General features: G+C 37.7%; 1 protein-coding gene across 3 annotated transcripts in view; it reads left to right on the top strand.

The window, feature by feature from the left end:
• Positions 1-16,416, top strand: part of RALGAPA1 (Ral GTPase activating protein catalytic subunit alpha 1) — a 134,924-nt gene that overhangs the window by 57,969 nt on the left and 60,539 nt on the right. For all 3 annotated transcript variants that reach the window (XM_061367302.1, XM_061367305.1, XM_061367304.1), the window contains 9 exons: positions 291-443; positions 2,242-2,435; positions 2,563-2,661; positions 2,774-2,929; positions 4,346-4,474; positions 5,441-5,566; positions 6,743-6,801; positions 10,385-10,493; positions 13,963-14,073. In XM_061367302.1, the coding sequence (XP_061223286.1) occupies positions 291-443; positions 2,242-2,435; positions 2,563-2,661; positions 2,774-2,929; positions 4,346-4,474; positions 5,441-5,566; positions 6,743-6,801; positions 10,385-10,493; positions 13,963-14,073 (1,136 nt within the window). The remainder of the gene's footprint in view (positions 1-290; positions 444-2,241; positions 2,436-2,562; positions 2,662-2,773; positions 2,930-4,345; positions 4,475-5,440; positions 5,567-6,742; positions 6,802-10,384; positions 10,494-13,962; positions 14,074-16,416) is intronic.

Raw genomic sequence — 16,416 nt, 5'->3', positions numbered from 1 at the left:
CTGAAAGTGCTGTAGAACAAACTCATTTAAAATTATATGCACCTAAAATAGAGCTCTGTTAAACCATTTATGTATTTGATTTTGATGTTAATCTCTTAGCTGTCCTGCATGTAATTTGTTTTCTTTCAGAGCACCATTAACAGAGATCTGCTTATAGTTTTTCTATCTTTTCTTGGCCCAATTTGATACATAAAAGTAGCTCAGTTTTAATGCTACGTTTAGACAACATTTCAGTAGCTCAAGAAAATAGAAGCGGCTTTTAAGGTAACTGTTAAAAATTGCATTTGCAGGCTCTGAAAGTGCTTCTCCAATCCAATCTGCTCTTGGATCCAGATCACAGACACCCTCTCCTGCCACTCTTCATGCAGATCATATTGAGCAGAAGGATCTGCAGCTGGATGAGAAGCTCCACCACTCTGTTTTACAGACGCCAGATGACCTAGGCAATATCTGGAACAGAAAACAGAAACCTGTTCTTTTTTTCTTTTTGAATGCAATACAGTGAAGTAGCTAGTATCACATTAGTTGTAAACAATCCTGTACAAACCTGTTTTGTCTGCGCTTTAAGAGATATTTCATTACCATGATTTCCTTTAAAAGCAAACAAAAACAGATGTTTTTGCATTTTATCTTGCATTTCATTGGAATTATTAGCAGTGGATTAATAGTCCACACATTATAATTGTTCTTTTTGATGCTTAGAGTCATGGCAGCTTAACCTAGTATGTGGCCCTGCCATGGCCTATTTTATTATTGATTTACAAATTCTAAGACATAATTTTAAAGTAATGTTACGATTTCTTCTTGGAAGTTTTGTTCATTTCCCTTTCATATTTAAACAAATTTATAATTTATAATTACTTCAACTATGTCAGCTATTGAATTCTAGACTGCATTCACTTTGTAAATGCAAAGTTCCCATTTCTCTCATATTTGGTCTCATGGAAAAAGAATATCTGATCTATATTTCAGACCATTTTGCTTGAGGCAGCCTACTGATGGGCAGAAATATCATTTGCTTTGCACTTTGATATCTACAGCCTAGAAATCATTACTGTCTCTACCACAGTGGTCCAGATCTTCAAAAGAAGAGGCTATGAGTTCAGATTTAATTTTGACTTTGTATGCCTGTGGGAGCTGTGAGATTTTCCGAAAATCTCAGCAAATTCTGATGCTGAGGTGTTTTGAAAATCTGTCTGAAAGGGGCAGAAAGGATATGTGGGATGCCTGCTGCTTTAAAACTGTGGCTTGTTAGCTAGTTTTGTGTGGCTGTTTAGCTAATTGTGAGCTGAGTAGACTTTAGTCATGATTATGTCAGAGTTTTCTTTGTATGGACAAACTAGATTTGGACAAGGGGTAATGGGTTAAAACTTAAACAGGGGAAGTTTAGATTGGATATAAAGAGGAAATTCTTTACTGTAAGGGTGGTGAGGCGCTGGAATGGGTTGCCCATGGAAGCTGTGAATGCTCCATCCCTGACGGTGTTCAAGGCCAGGTTGGACTGAGCCTTGGGTGAGATGTTTTAGTGGGAGGTGTCCCTGCCCCTGGCAGGGGGGTTGGAACTAGATGATCTTGGGGTCCTTTCCAACCCTAACTGTTCTATGATTTTATGGGATTATTCATCTTCCACACAAAAAAGAGCATTCGGTCATATAACACTGATGTGTAAAGAGAGCTGGGTGAGGGTTAGATTGTGGTGCTGTCTTAACTGAATGTTGTCTCTCCAGTCATACAAATTTACTGCTTAAAGAACAGCAGGCAAAGGCAAGTTTACTCTTGCCTTTCTCTTTAATTTGCAATAAAATACATTTATAATAGATTCTAAGGAAAGTTGTGTTTCTGGTTTATTAGGAAAAATGTAAACTTGAAATGTAAATTTACATGGAAGCAGGCAAGTGGAGTTCTGGACGTTCATTGACTCCAAAGCATGTAAGGCAGCAGTTGGAAATGGAGGACTAACTAGGTCCGTCGGATCCATATTAGGGCTCCAGTAGTGACCTTAGATGCTATTTATGGAAAGAACATATGACACAGGAGAATTCTTTCTCTACAGAGTTTGATAATTGACGTGTAGTTAAATCCAGTGTTGAAATAGCTGAGTGGGTAAGGAATACCTTACTCTGAAAGCTGGATCTCTTTTTTCCTTTTGGTTTTAAGAAAGCTATGCAGGGAAAGTTGTGATATAGCTGTTAACGTTTGCTGGAGAAGTAGATCTCATTATACTTTTTTCTTCCGTTACAGAAACTAGTGAATTCCCCTCAGAATGTTGCAGTGTGATGGCTGGGGGAACACTTACAGGGTGGCATGCAGATGTTGCTACTGTGATGTGGAGGCGAATGCTAGGAATTTTGGGAGATGTCAACAGCATCATGGATCCAGAGATTCATGCTCAGGTTTTTGATTACCTGTGTGAACTATGGCAGAATCTGGCCAAGGTAAAAGAGCTGAACCTCTTCTCCAACCTGACCTTATAGGGCAGGATTTTTCAGAAGAAAAATACCCAACACCTTATATATGTTCCTTAAATATTTATCTTTGTTTGTGTGTTTTTAATAATTGCAGATAAGAGACAATCTTGGTATATCAACAGATAACCTAACTTCACCATCTCCACCAGTTTTAATTCCACCACTAAGAATTCTAACACCATGGCTGTTCAAGGTAAATTTGAGCACTAAACAGTGAAACAGAAATAAAAGTTCATGTAGGCATAGAGGAGTTTTTGATTTAATTTTTTGAGTTATTAATAATAAATATCGTTCTAATACTGTAGGCAACAATGCTGACTGATAAATACAAACAAGGGAAGCTACACGCTTATAAACTCATTTGTAAGACAATGAAGCGAAGACAAGATGTTTCTCCAAACAGGGATTTTTTAACTCATTTCTACAATATAATGCACTGTGGACTTCTTCATGTTGATCAAGTAAGTTCAATTACAAAATTCAGGTTAATACAAACTTTAATAATAAAATAGTTTTATCAGAATGCTGAATGGATTTTCAACTGAGTCATTTGATTTGAAAACAGTTATGTGACTGATACTTTTTCTAAACTTTGATAAATTGCCTTTGGATGTAATCAGAAATGGGATTTTTTTTTTTTTTGAGTCCATTTCAAACAAACATGAGAGCAGAGAAGGTGCTCTTTCATTTTTTACTGATCGTAAGTTAGAGATTGAAGCATGCAAGAAAGAGAAGGAAGCGGATTCTTAAGGTCTATAGTTCTTACTTGGCTCCCTGATGTAACAGTTTAGCTAGTGGGAAAGTAAATTGTGCTAACTACATTGGAGTAGTTCATACAGCAAGTACAGGAACCAGCAAAGTGAGGCATACTGAGTGTATCTAATCAGTGAGAGTAGATCTTTTTCATAGGTTTTAATATGAACAAGTCTGAAAATACTGTATGGCTTAAACACTCTTAAAGGCTTTTATCAGAAGTGTGAAAATGTTGGTTTTGTGATTTTCTTTGAGGAGCAGTTAGAAGCATAGGGAGATCAAAGATTCAGACAACCCTGTTTTCATTAACTAGGCAAAATAGAACTAGTCCTAGTCCAAAATTATTCCACAGATGTCTATGGATAGGACAGACCTCCAGTTTCTCTGTCAACCTGTTTACACTGCTTTTTTGTTGGATCCTATGGCATACTGCCACTCTATTGGATATCACTGCTATTTGAAGGAGAAAAAGGGATTATTTTTTGTCTATCTGTGAACTTGGGATGTTTCTTAAGAATTAAAACATTTCATATTTTTTTCTAATAGCTTTTAAGAAATTGCATCTTGTATATTAATTTTAAAAGCTTCCTCACTAAGTCTACAAGAACATAATGTGTTGGATAACTATATAGCAGAGGTGTTACATAACACTTTATTGTAATTCTTTCTTTATATTTTGGTTACATACCAATATATGGAAGAGTGTAATACATTCTTTAAAGTTACAGTCAGATAATACTTGGAGAGAATTAAACATGGAGGTATAATACCTGGCTATCTGTATTTCTTTTGTACATATTTAAATGAATGGTTAATCATCTGTAGAATTTTAAAAGCTAAATATAAATGAATATAAAATGTGTCCTGGTGCTGACCTTGTACAATACTGTCCAAGCTTAGATGGATCTATTTAATATATCGCAGTTTATTTACATTAGTATGAGTATGCTTAAGGAATTTATCTTTCTATGCTCTCTGCTCAGTAATGAGTGTCTTAATTGCCACAATGCGTTTGCTTTCTTCCATTTTTACTTTCTACCTTTAGTAATTAGCTGCCTTTTTTTCATTCGTTGTTTATCTTGCTGATACTCTTGTTTTTCTTTTCTTCTTTTTCCTTCTGCAAGGATATTGTCAATACAATCATCAAGCACTGCTCTCCTCAGTTCTTTTCACTTGGTTTGCCTGGTGCCACCATGCTCATTATGGATTTCATTGTAGCAGCAGGACGAGTGGCAGCTTCTTCTTTTCTCAATGTAAGTATCTATCAGTTAATTCTAATGTATGTATGAGCTGAAAGGATTTGAGAGAAAACTTAGCAGTATTTTTCCTTGACTAGGATGTTAAATTGACCCCAGAATTCAATTTAATGGTTAGCAAATACCCATGCTGTCAGAGGTTTATTCTAGAACACTGCACAGGCAAGTCCTCTCCAGAAAATATGTGAGGAATGCAAAAATTACTGTTGAAGCAGAGTCTTTTACTTCAGAGTTCTCAGAACTGACTGCCATTTATCTGGTTTTTAAAAGGTTTTAAAATAAGTGTCCATCTGACTCTACCTTTATTTTTAAAATGTATTTATTCCTCCATATCTCTGCTATGCAGTGACTTTGTTCATGTTTGAGAACTCAAATCTGCTACTGTTAGCACTATTTGAACACTTTTCTGGTATTGCTATCCAGGCAACTTCAGCCTCATATAGTACCTAGGTGCTGTTGGCCTTGCATGATTATACACCCTCAAAGCTCCCCAATACTCCTCTTTAATTGTGAGTTTTGACTGTTTCTCACATCATTCCCACTTTAACCAGATAAAATCCAGCCTCCCTCAAAGTACTGTTGGAAGCCTTTGTCAACATCTTGGGCTGTTACCTGTCATGTCCAGCAATGACTCATGTCATGTCCTGTTTTCCGCATCCTGGTGAATTAGCAGAATATAAGACCTAAGCCTGGTTAGCAGCTCAGTTATTTGTCTGTAGTCCTAACAATTTCTCTGTTTCCTTTTGTCCATCTTGACAAATGGGACCAGGGTGTGTGCATGAGTCGCAGTCTCATGGGACTGTGGTCTAGGTTTCCTCAGCTCTACAGAATTTACAGAAAAAGGAAATAGCTGCATAGAGTTTCAGCCATTGTTCTTTTTTAGGGCATCTAGATATGTCAGTCAGCTTCCTGATTGCAGTAAGAATATGCAAGTATTTCTCCCCACATTTTTTTTTCTTTTAGGCACCAAGAGTTGAAGCACAAGTTCTTTTAGGATCTCTAGTCTGTTTTCCCAATTTATATCATGAACTTCCAGCTCTTCACCCTAACATTCCTGACATTGCTGTGTCACAGTTTACAGATGTTAAGGTAGGAATGTTAAGAATATTTGAATGGTATTCAGCTATCAAGTATATGTTTAATAATGATGTTTTTACAGGAAATGCTAACTAAAATTTTAAGATTTTTTTTCAAGAAATAATTTCAAATAGATTATAAGGCTTAAGATCACATAAAATGTTGTCAAACTTTATAGTAGTAAACATACTTTATAATTGCTATTAAATTAATAACAAAATGTTTCTGTATGATTGTAGAAGGAAATAATGAGTTACCTCACTGATGTGCAAGTCTCACAGATTTGATCAACTGAGATGAGGAGATTGAGAGGTTCAAAATGCACTATTTAATCCATTGATATTTCACAATTGGTAAAATTTATCAGATTTAGAAAACATCTATACATCAGGATGTTCTCTTAGGCAAAAAGCAAAGATTAATGGAGACGTTATCTTCTCTGTCATTACAGAGCTGAGTAGTGTGTCAGTGTACTGTAACTGGGCAGAGCTCAGTTTTTGTGTTTAATTGCTATATGTGTGTCAGGTATGATTGATATGTCTAAGAAAGGCTCTCCCCATAAGTTGACAAACTATATCAGATTAGAGGCAAATGATATCTTGGAAGCTGCTGTATGCCTTGCTCCCTTTTGGAGACTAATTTTTAATTCCTTCTTTCTCATTTCTATTGTATAATGACTTTTTCTTGAGCTTTATTGAGACAACCTACAGCTTTAGGGACATGTCACTGCAGTTGAGACAAAATTCTTCTTGACATCATCCTTATGGTACTGTAGTCACTTGTTCTGCAGCCACTTCCAAAGACATTTTAATCCAACATAATTTTGAAAAAATACTTAGAGTAATAAATTCCTTCTGTTCTTCAGCACTATTTACTGAAGTTAGCCTTGGGGAGTTGTTGGTTTTGTTTACCCTTGGTATTTTATGGAAATACATTGAAGAATTGGATAAATGGTTCATCAGCAGAAATTAGAACAATAACCTGTGAGCTATTCCTGGGAGTAGCACAATGATGAGCATCTGAGGTAGACTAGAAGCTTGGAGTAGTGGTAAATAAACAATCTGACCACAAGCCTAGAGACTCAGCTAAGCAACATGCCTGTGTGTACTATAATAAAGTTCTAATTTTCAGATGCTTCATGTGATGGAGTTCTTAGTAAAGCAATACATGTTTTCCTCTTTGTTTTAGGAACTCATAATTAAAACTGTGTTAAGTTCAGCAAGAGAGGAACCATCTGGTCCTGCACGGTATGTCATGCAAACATAGCTTCTAAATCAGTAGCTTCTTTTCTTTTTTATACCATTTTGAAGTAGATATATTAGAGAACTTTTTCTTTTATTCATGGTTTTCTTCACCACTATCAAAAGTATGGTCCACCATGTGAATTCACATTCTTTTGTAAATAGAGATATTAAAAGAACACACACCTGTCAGAACAAATTCTGGTTGAGCCCAGTATTCTTTCTCGGATAGTGACTGATAGGAAAAGGTGTAAATATGGGTAATGGTATAAGATGTGAGCTTTCTCAGCCTACCTTGATGTTCAGTTCAGGGATTTTGCATACTAGAGAGTCATTTTTTACCTTGATGAAGGACAAGATTATTTATTAAAGAGGTATGGTTACTTTTTAATGCACCACATGATTTAATCTGAACATCAGAAATAATCCAAGGTATGGAAAAGAAGTGGAAAATACTGAGCTAAGCATTAAACTGAGAATGAGTTATCTGATGTTTAAACCTAAGGGTCTCAATCTAATACAGAACTTCAGAGAGGGTAGTTACTGGATAGAACCAGTGTTCTTTTGCACTTCTCAATTTGTTTAGGATTTTGTTCTTCCTTACCCATGCCCAGAGGCTTTCAGTTACAGAGTCCTGCATATAGGATTGAAACAGGAATCTGTAATGCCTACCAAGGAATAGCATTCCTGTGTGCCTTATATATTTCGGTGGAGTGTTTATATATGCTCAACTAATTTATTGTCACTTGACAAATTTAAAATACTAGATCTGTATGCCTGAAAAATGTTACTAGAAAGATCAGCTCACTTAACCTTAAAATGTTTTGCTGAAAAACCAAGAGCAGTTTCCATCGGCTCACTTACCTGTTCTTTGCTTTAGGTGGTAGTATCTCTCAACACAGGGGACAGAAGGAATGTTCTGAGATCATTTTAATTTCATTTTTCATTTTCTTTTGCAAAACTGAATTCTAAAAAGCATTACACTTTCCATTTTGCTTTTGAAAAAAGTGATTGAAATCTGTTGGTTCAGAATATACTGATCCTGTGGCACTGAAGCACACAGTATTAGCGTCTTCATTTCTGGCAGTGTGGCTGGGAGCAGGAAGGGGACATGCTGCATGTCCCCATATCCTGTATGGCTGTGAGGGGTGTGTTTATAGGAGCAGAGGCACATGTGCCTGCCCGATCTTTCTGAGATATGCTGCCCTCAAAATGCAAAGTTGGACTGCAGTGTGTAGTAATAATATTAAATGAGGACTAAAAAAGGAATAGATTCCCAATGTCTCTTTGGGTTACCTGTGCCCTTCTCCTTCATCTGGGAGACAGGAGGTTTATGTCTTCATTCTGGAGATAATGATGATCCCACAGCTCCTGAAGCTTGGTTGTCTCACTCCCCACTGGCAGTTTATCCACAGTCTTTTTTGGTAATAACTTCTGTCATACCATCTGCTTCACAGCAATCCGGAGTCACCTCAGTTACTGTCAGAGGTCATATTTAGGATCTGCATCATGTTTTTGCCATGTTGGCTCAGCCACTAGTAGAGGCTCAATTTCTCTTTGCAGTTTCCTGGGAGAGAACTTAGATTTCTTGAAATTTAGGTACATAGCTTTGTATATCTCTAGCAAGTCTGAGTGGTGTTACTGTTAACCCAAGCTATAAATCTCTATTCCCTATCTCTTCCACAGAGGCTCAATGTTTTGCGTTTCATTACATACTTGACCCAGCTGGGCTTCAGGGAAATCAGTTATCTGAAATATGTTCTACTTGAATCTCTGTTTGGAAAAATTAACTGTATTAATCAAATATCTCTCCTGCTGCTAACAGTCTGAAAAAGAAGTGATAGGTTGCCTAACTCGGTATTTGTCTCTTCTGCTTGTGCTGTTAGTCTGTGATTCTTTAATAACAACATTGTAGCCATATAACTACACAGCTTTTCAGAGACTACTCTGAATAATGATAACAAAACTGATGTTCTTAGTTGAAACCTTGCAGGCTACTGGATATTTTGCATCCCAGTGTGTCATAGGATGTGGAATGGTTCTCACTAGATGATGAAAACTTAAATAGTAACGCAAACTTAGATTTGTCTATTCTTCTATATCATAAAGGTTTATTTTCTGAGACGGCTTACACAAACTGTCTACATTTATTGTGAAATCCATGCTATGTTCTTATTTTGTTCAAAATAGATTGAAACGCATATAATGGAAGTAACAGAAGTGTAGATTGTTTCTCCTCCCCTGAGGCTGGAGTGTGTTTAAAATATTCCTGGCAGTAAGGCAGATTGCCTTAACAGTCCTGAAAATTTTCTTAAAGAAGAGTTACAAAAATTTAGGTGGGCTGTTCCAATACTTACGTAATTTTTACAGTCAGGTTCAGTTTATGACCACTGTACAGGAGAAATCTTTTCTCCTGGAAATTAAATTATTCAGTGACTTACTGCATGTCAGAAGATTTCTTATCATGCCCTTCTGTAACTGAGATCTAGACTTAGTGCACCCTTCAACTTTTCATCCACATGCAGTACTTCCCAAAGTTGTTTATTATTTTTGTCGCTCTTTTCCTAGACTCACTTACGTTTGTCTTTATTCTTAAATTGCATTAATTAAAATGTAATGGAGGTAGTCTTGCAATTGAGTTTTCAGTAACAATGTATGAAACAGGATGGCTTGACAATCTTATTTACACTATCACATAGCACCAATTCCAATATGTATTTTTGCTACCTGTTAGTAGTTTCATGATTCGGAGTAGCCTTAAAATAATTTTTTTACATCACAGGCTTCGTAGCCACTTCTGTTTTGATTCTGTGTATGATTTTTCCTTCCCAGATGTAATGCTTTGCAGTTCCCATGACCAGCTTTCATCTTGTTAATTTTGGATTGCTCTCCAGTTTTATCCAGAGCATTTTGAATTTTGAAGTTGTTTATGAAATATTTTGCAGTCTGTGTTCCTGAAGATAATTATGAACGATTCGGAGATTGCCTAAGTTAGCTCCTTAATGTTTCTGAACAAATATCAAACATTTACCTTTATACTTTTCTTCTATTTCCTGATTTTAAATGAAGACACAATAGCAGAAGTTAAAGTATATAATCACAATATGTCTAATGTCTAGCATTCATTCACCCCTCCTCTATACATCTTTGTTTATTGTCTGTCTAAAAAAATGTAAATACATATTAGCAAATAACATTCCTCCCTCTTGTCTCTGCCTCAGAAGCTCTAAACAAATACGAGCAAACTCTCATGCTGGGGAGGAGGAACATCCCACCACATTATTTTACCTTGTCTTAAGAAAGTATATACGGATTTCCCATACATTGATTTTTGGGTATTTTTAATCCAAAAAGCATATAGGGATGCAGGAGTTCTCTTGGATTTTTCAGTTGCTCAGAAGGGTGCTTCCTCTGTCTTTTCCATGCCTTCAACAGGGTACTTGCTGATTTTTAAATAGGTTACAGCATTATAAAGGTTTTTGTGGAGTTATTTTTAAAATATTGAAAATATATTTGTTAGATTTCGGCAAGACGTATCAGGAACATTTCGTAATAATTTATTCTCAGACATTGTTTCATTGTTTTACAGGTGTGTTGCTCTTTGCAGCCTTGGTATTTGGATCTGTGAGGAGCTAGTTCATGAATCACATCATCCTCAGATCAAGGAAGCATTGAATGTGATTTGTGTTTCTTTAAAGGTGAGACTTAACACTTTTAAAATATATATTGCCTTCACGTGTAAAGATGCTTTGCCTTTTCCAAGATACGATCACATTTTACCATCTTTACTTCACAATCTCATTTTCAATCCTTACAAACGACTGAATTCAGTTTAACTGGTGGACTTCTTAACTGTGTCTATGGAGATCTTTACCCTTCTTTAATTTTTTTGTTTTCCTACTTTTTACAAATCTTTGTAATATTTACTCATATTTTATGTAATAATTACAATATTATTAAAAATACGTATTTTCTAGCATTTTTCAAGCTTGCATGTTCATGAATAGTATCTTCAACTTCTTAAGTATTTCCCAGTCTGTTTTCAGAACATTTCCACATGCTCTTTGTTTACATCAAAATTAAATGAATAATCAAGTCTTTCTGTATATACACATTGATAAAAATCAGGGTGTACACCTGTTGTACATGGCTTCTGTCAGATGCTGGGGATTAACTATTCTTTCTTTTCAGCAACAGGAATCTGAAAAGTATCTTAGCAAATCAGCTGATCACATCCTGTGAAGCAGGATTTGAGTCTATGTCTAAAATGGGTAGCTGCAGTGCTTTTAGTATTAGACTCTAAATTGCAATTTCCTGTTTTGCGAAATCACATTCATCCTTTGCAGCTTCACTAATACTCTCTTCCAGGGTTTTTCCCATGCTTTTTAATATCCCTTAACTAGTGTGTTTTATCAACTTCCTGTGCAAGTTTGCTATTAGGCAAATGGTGATTTTATCTTCTGCAATTTATCAGAGTTTGAACTATTTTTAATCCTGACATTCATTGTGATTTTTCCTATTTTTCTCTGATGTATTTATTAAACCAATTACTTGTATCTCATTTATATTAAATATAAATTACTTCTTGAATAAGAAGGCAAAGATCTTCATATTTCTACTTTGCTTTGTGTTGGCAAAAACATTCAGAGCGTGTTGGCTTTTCTCCTGTTCGAAGCAGTGGTATCCTTTCACAATCAAGTTTAATCATGAAAAGAAGAGTTCATAAATATATCATGAGAGGAACAGATTAGCTCTAATTTGTTACCTAAGCAATCTCCTGGCTTCCAACTGGATGGAGATTTGAACTCCCAGAGTGGATTATTATTTTCAGGAGAAATTAATGGATAAGGAGTCCAACTTACTCATAAGTATAATTGAGCAAATAACATTGAATAGAAATGTTACCAGCTGCTATATGCCTATTTCTGACATACAGAAGCATATTCAGAACTGTAATCCACCAGCTCGCTCTGAATGCCCCTAGTGCTTCTCCCAGCAGTTTGGTGATAGTGCTGTATTTGTGTTAACCTCTGCTGAAGTCTAAGCACAAGGGATCCTAACCAGCCACCCAGACCCCTGCATCTCACAACTGCTCCTCTCAGAAATGCTTCACATACCTCACAAAATTGTGTTGTTCAGGCTTAGCTGAATAAGTGCTAAACATAGGTTGTCTGCAAGTATGGACAAAGTTATACTACCAGTGTAACGTCCAGAAAGCAGTGGATCCTTGCAAAGCTGAAGTGTGGAAAGACTACCCTTCTGAGAATAACCCTGAGCATTAGGTACAAGGCAGAGTGCCAGTTCATTGAAAGCTGCTTCCCCCCCCCCCCATCAAGTAACTTTTAAAAAATTATGTCTACAGTTACACTGCTAAATACAAAATATCAAAGTAGTGAATTCTTACCCTTTATACATACAGCATTTTCCAGAGACAGAGGACAGCAGGTGAAATGTTTGTAGCATCACACAGCCACCTTTGTGATGCCTCTGAAGGCTCTTGGAAAAGAAGTCAGAACAAATCAGCTGACTAGGAAGGGGTGAATTGTCTTGCTATCCAGCATAAACTCAGCGTTGCTGCTTGATTTCAGGAAAATGTGTGTCCAGGACACACAGCTCTATGACTGTTCTAAAGCATCCATGCATTCTTTTGAAATGTGATACATTCACTATGCTGGGTTTCTGAAGCAGATGAAGGGTTTGATCTGTTTGGGCCAATCCCCATATTCTTGATCAAAACTTCCTTCCTGGAGCTCTTCCCATGAATAAGAAAACTTAAGTGCACAAGATTTGAGCTTTATTCATATTTATTACTTTATACTCTTCAGCCTTTCTGTGAAATTTGTGTCTCTACTGACTTTTCCCTCTCTTAAAAAAAAAACAAGCAGAGAACAGAAAGGGGTTAACTAATTTGCATAAACCACCTCTAAAAATTGTTCACTCCTCTTCATTTTAGAGCCCAATCATCTTAAAAAAAAAGGGGGGGGAATAAAATGCTTCCTGTTTTTAAGTAGTGAACTGCTGATTATTCGAAGTCTCTGAAAAGTCTCCAGGCTTTTTTTCTCAGGTAATTTTGTCTTAAATTTAGTGATCTGGATACTCCATGCTCTGGTTTGTCCACACCTTTCGTTCTCTCCAATGACCCTGGGGTTTTCCTGCAAGCTTTCCAGCAATCTGGAGTTGAGCTCATGTTCTGCAATGAAATTGTTATGCGTTCACTTTCATTTTTCTTGGGTTGTTACTCAAGCTCAAATTTGTCATTAGCTCAGATGTGCAAGGTTTTCATGTCCTAGATGAGTAAAATTCACTTGTAAAATTCACTTTGTGCTTGCTATTTGGTGCACAGCTTAATGTTTCAAAGCAAGTGCAATGAAGGAAAAAGCCTCAATTACACATCCTTTGCATTAACAATTGTGGAAAGTGTATTTCTGTCTCTTCATTTCTTTGCTTTCTCACTTAGGATTGTAAGACAGTATGTAAGTCCACTTCCAGGTCTGGGGACTAGTACTACAAATGCATTCACTTCTGCTTTGACCAGCACAGTAACTTAAACATTTTACTAACTGTTGAAGGCAGGCTCCAGTGCAGCAACTTTCTCCTGCATTTTAAAAATAACAGGAACAGCAGTTAAGCACGGAAGCCAAAGTGCATTCATTTCCATTCAGATAGGTGCTGTACGTGCCAGTCGCTAGCATAAAACAGTCTCTCTGTTAGTACTATATACTTGGTACGTGGCTGTTCACCTCCCTTGGTCCTCAACAAAGATCTCTTGATTTCAGAATTGGTTCCTTGAGTTTTTGTGGGTTTTTTGCAGTCCCATGTTAATAGTTATGAAGGTAACAAGAACTTAATTTTTTATTTCCTGGTTTCATGATACTGCACGAACAGGTCTGAAATCAGGAAACTCCTCTCCCCTTTTTCTCATTGTGTGCCACTCGCTGATAGTCTGTCCCAAACTGTTGATGCTAGCTGCTGACATTGTTTGTGTCTAAAATAATTCCTTTCAAATTTTGTAAGATTTTAGTTCTATTCCTCCTTTATTGTGTTTCTTATGTTCCTGGAACAAAAGGAACTGTAAGTACAAAACTGCCACTGAAATTCCTTACCACCTGATGCGCTTTTATGTGAAATCACGTAGTCATTGTTACTGTGCTGTGTTCTCTTTTCTAGTTTCCAAACAAAACAGTAGCTCAAGTTGCCTGCAGTATGCTGAACATGCTGATACATTATGTACATAGACTTCAAGTGTATCAAGCTGATTCACCTGTAAGAATTATTCAAGTAAGTAATTAAAAATTTGAAAATTTTGATTATTTTAAATGCTATAGTAGAATGTAGTTCCCTGAAATTAAAATATGAGAATATTGGCAAGTCTGTTTCACAGAATGTTAAATTAGTATAAACATAATCTTACTTAATATTAACAGTAGGGATTCACATCACATTACTTGCTGACTTCAATATTAAAATATAGACTGCCTATATAATCCTTTTTCTCAGGTATAACCGTCATTATTTATGTGAGAATGTCAGTAAATTCCAGATTTTTTTAAATATTAAGTATCTTCAAATATGTTTATTTAAGTTTAGTGAGAAAGCAATTACTTAACATATGGAACTGCAGTTGTATTTTCTGTGAATTGAAGGTTTCAGTATAAATCAAAAATCGTTATTTTGAATACACTTATGACAAGGAAGCAGAGTATAGCCTCTGTGAGTTCGTATCAGAGAGAAATTACAAAGGTCTCCCAAGTACCTGGAAAGTTAATTGTGTGGAAGCTTCTTAAGAAGTGTAGCAAGCCTTTCCCTGCTCCTCTGCAGTCATAGAATCATAGAATAGTTAGGGTTGGAAAGGACCTTAAGATCATCCAGTTCCAACGCCCCTGCCATGGGCAGGGACACCTCCCACTAAACCGTGTCACCCAAGGCCTCGTCCAACCTGGCCTTAAACACTGCCAGGGATGGAGCATTCACAACCTCCTTGGGCAACCTATTCCAGTGCCTCACCACCCTAACAGAAAAGAATTTCCTCCTTACATCCAATCTAAACTTCCCCTGTTTAAGTTTTAACCCATTACCCCTTGTCCTATCACTACAGTCCCTAATGAAGAGTCCCTCCCCAACATCCCTATAGGCCCCCTTCAGATACTGGAAGGCTGCTATGAGGTCTCCACGCAGCCTTCTCTTCTCCAGGCTGAACAGCCCCAACTTTCTCAGCCTATCTTCATATGGGAGGTGCTCCAGTCCCCTGATGATCCTCTTGGCCCTCCTCTGGACTTGTTCCAACAGATCCATGTCCTTTTCATGTTGAGGACACCAGAACTGCACACAGTACTCCAAGTGAGGTCTCACGAGAGCAGAATAAAGGGGCAGGATCACCTCCTTCGACCTGCTGGTCACACTCCGTTTGATGCAGCCCAGGATACAATTGGCTTTATGGGCTGCAAGCACACACTGCCAGCTCATGATCATTTTCTCATCGACCAGCACCCCAAGGCCCTTCTCCACAGGGCTGCTCTGAATCTCTTCTCTGCCCAGCCTGTAGCTGTGCCTGGGATTGCTCCAACCCAGGTGTAGGACCTTGCACTTGGCACGGTTAAACTTCATAAGGTTTGCATCAGCCCACCTCACAAGCGTGTCAAGGTCCCTCTGGATGGCATTCCTTCCCTCCAGCGAATCAACTGAACTACACAGCTTGGTGTTATCAGCAAACTTGCTGAGGGTGCACTCAATCCCACTGTCCATGTCACCAACAAAGATGTTAAACAAGACCAGTCCCAACACTGATCCCTGAGGGACACCACTCGTTACAGGTCTCCAGCCAGACACTGAGCCATTGATCACAACTCTTTGTGTGCAGCCATCCAGCCAGTTCTTTATCCACCGAGTGGTCCATCCATCAAATTGATGTCTCTCCAATTTAGAGACAAGAATGTTGCGTGGGACAGTGTCGAACGCTTGACACAAGTCCAGGTAGATGACATCAGCTGCTCTACCCCTGTCCATCAGTTCTGCTGCTGCTAAACCCAGGACACCCCATCATAGAAGGCCACCAAATTGGTCAGGCAGGATTTCCCCTTAGTGAAGCCATGCTGGCTGTCAACAAGCACCTTGTTGTTTTTCATGTGCCTTAGCATGCCTTCCAGGAGAACCTGCTCCAAGATTTTGCCAGGCACAGAGGTGAGACTGACTGGTCTGTAGTTCCCTGGGTCATCCATTTTCCCCTTCTTGAAAATGGGGGTTATATTTCCCTTTTTCCAGTCGTCGGGAACTTCACCTGACTGCCATGATTTTTCAAATATGATGGCCAGCGGCTTAGCAACTTCATTCACCAGCTCCTTCAGGACCTGCAGATGGATTTCATCAGGACCCATGGACTTGTGCACGTTCAGATTTTTAAGATGGTCTCGAACCAGTTCCTTTCCTACAGTGGGCACAAGGTCTTCATTCTCACAGTCCCAAGACATGGGTGGTGCGGTCAGAGCCTTTGCTAGAGAAGACCGAGGCAAAGAAGTCATTCAGAACCTCAGCCTTCTCCAAATCCTGTGTAGCTAGTTCTCCCAAGAGCTTCCTGAGGGGGCCTACGTTCTCCCTAGTCTGTTTTTTATTTGCTATGTACCTGTA

Source organism: Neopsephotus bourkii, unplaced genomic scaffold, assembly GCF_033783945.1.
Source record: "Neopsephotus bourkii isolate Nb327-2 ecotype Australia unplaced genomic scaffold, CSIRO-AGI_Nbou_v1 NB_1376, whole genome shotgun sequence".
In the NCBI taxonomy this organism is placed as follows: Eukaryota; Metazoa; Chordata; class Aves; order Psittaciformes; family Psittacidae; genus Neopsephotus; species Neopsephotus bourkii.
This window is presented reverse-complemented; position numbering and strand designations above follow the sequence as displayed.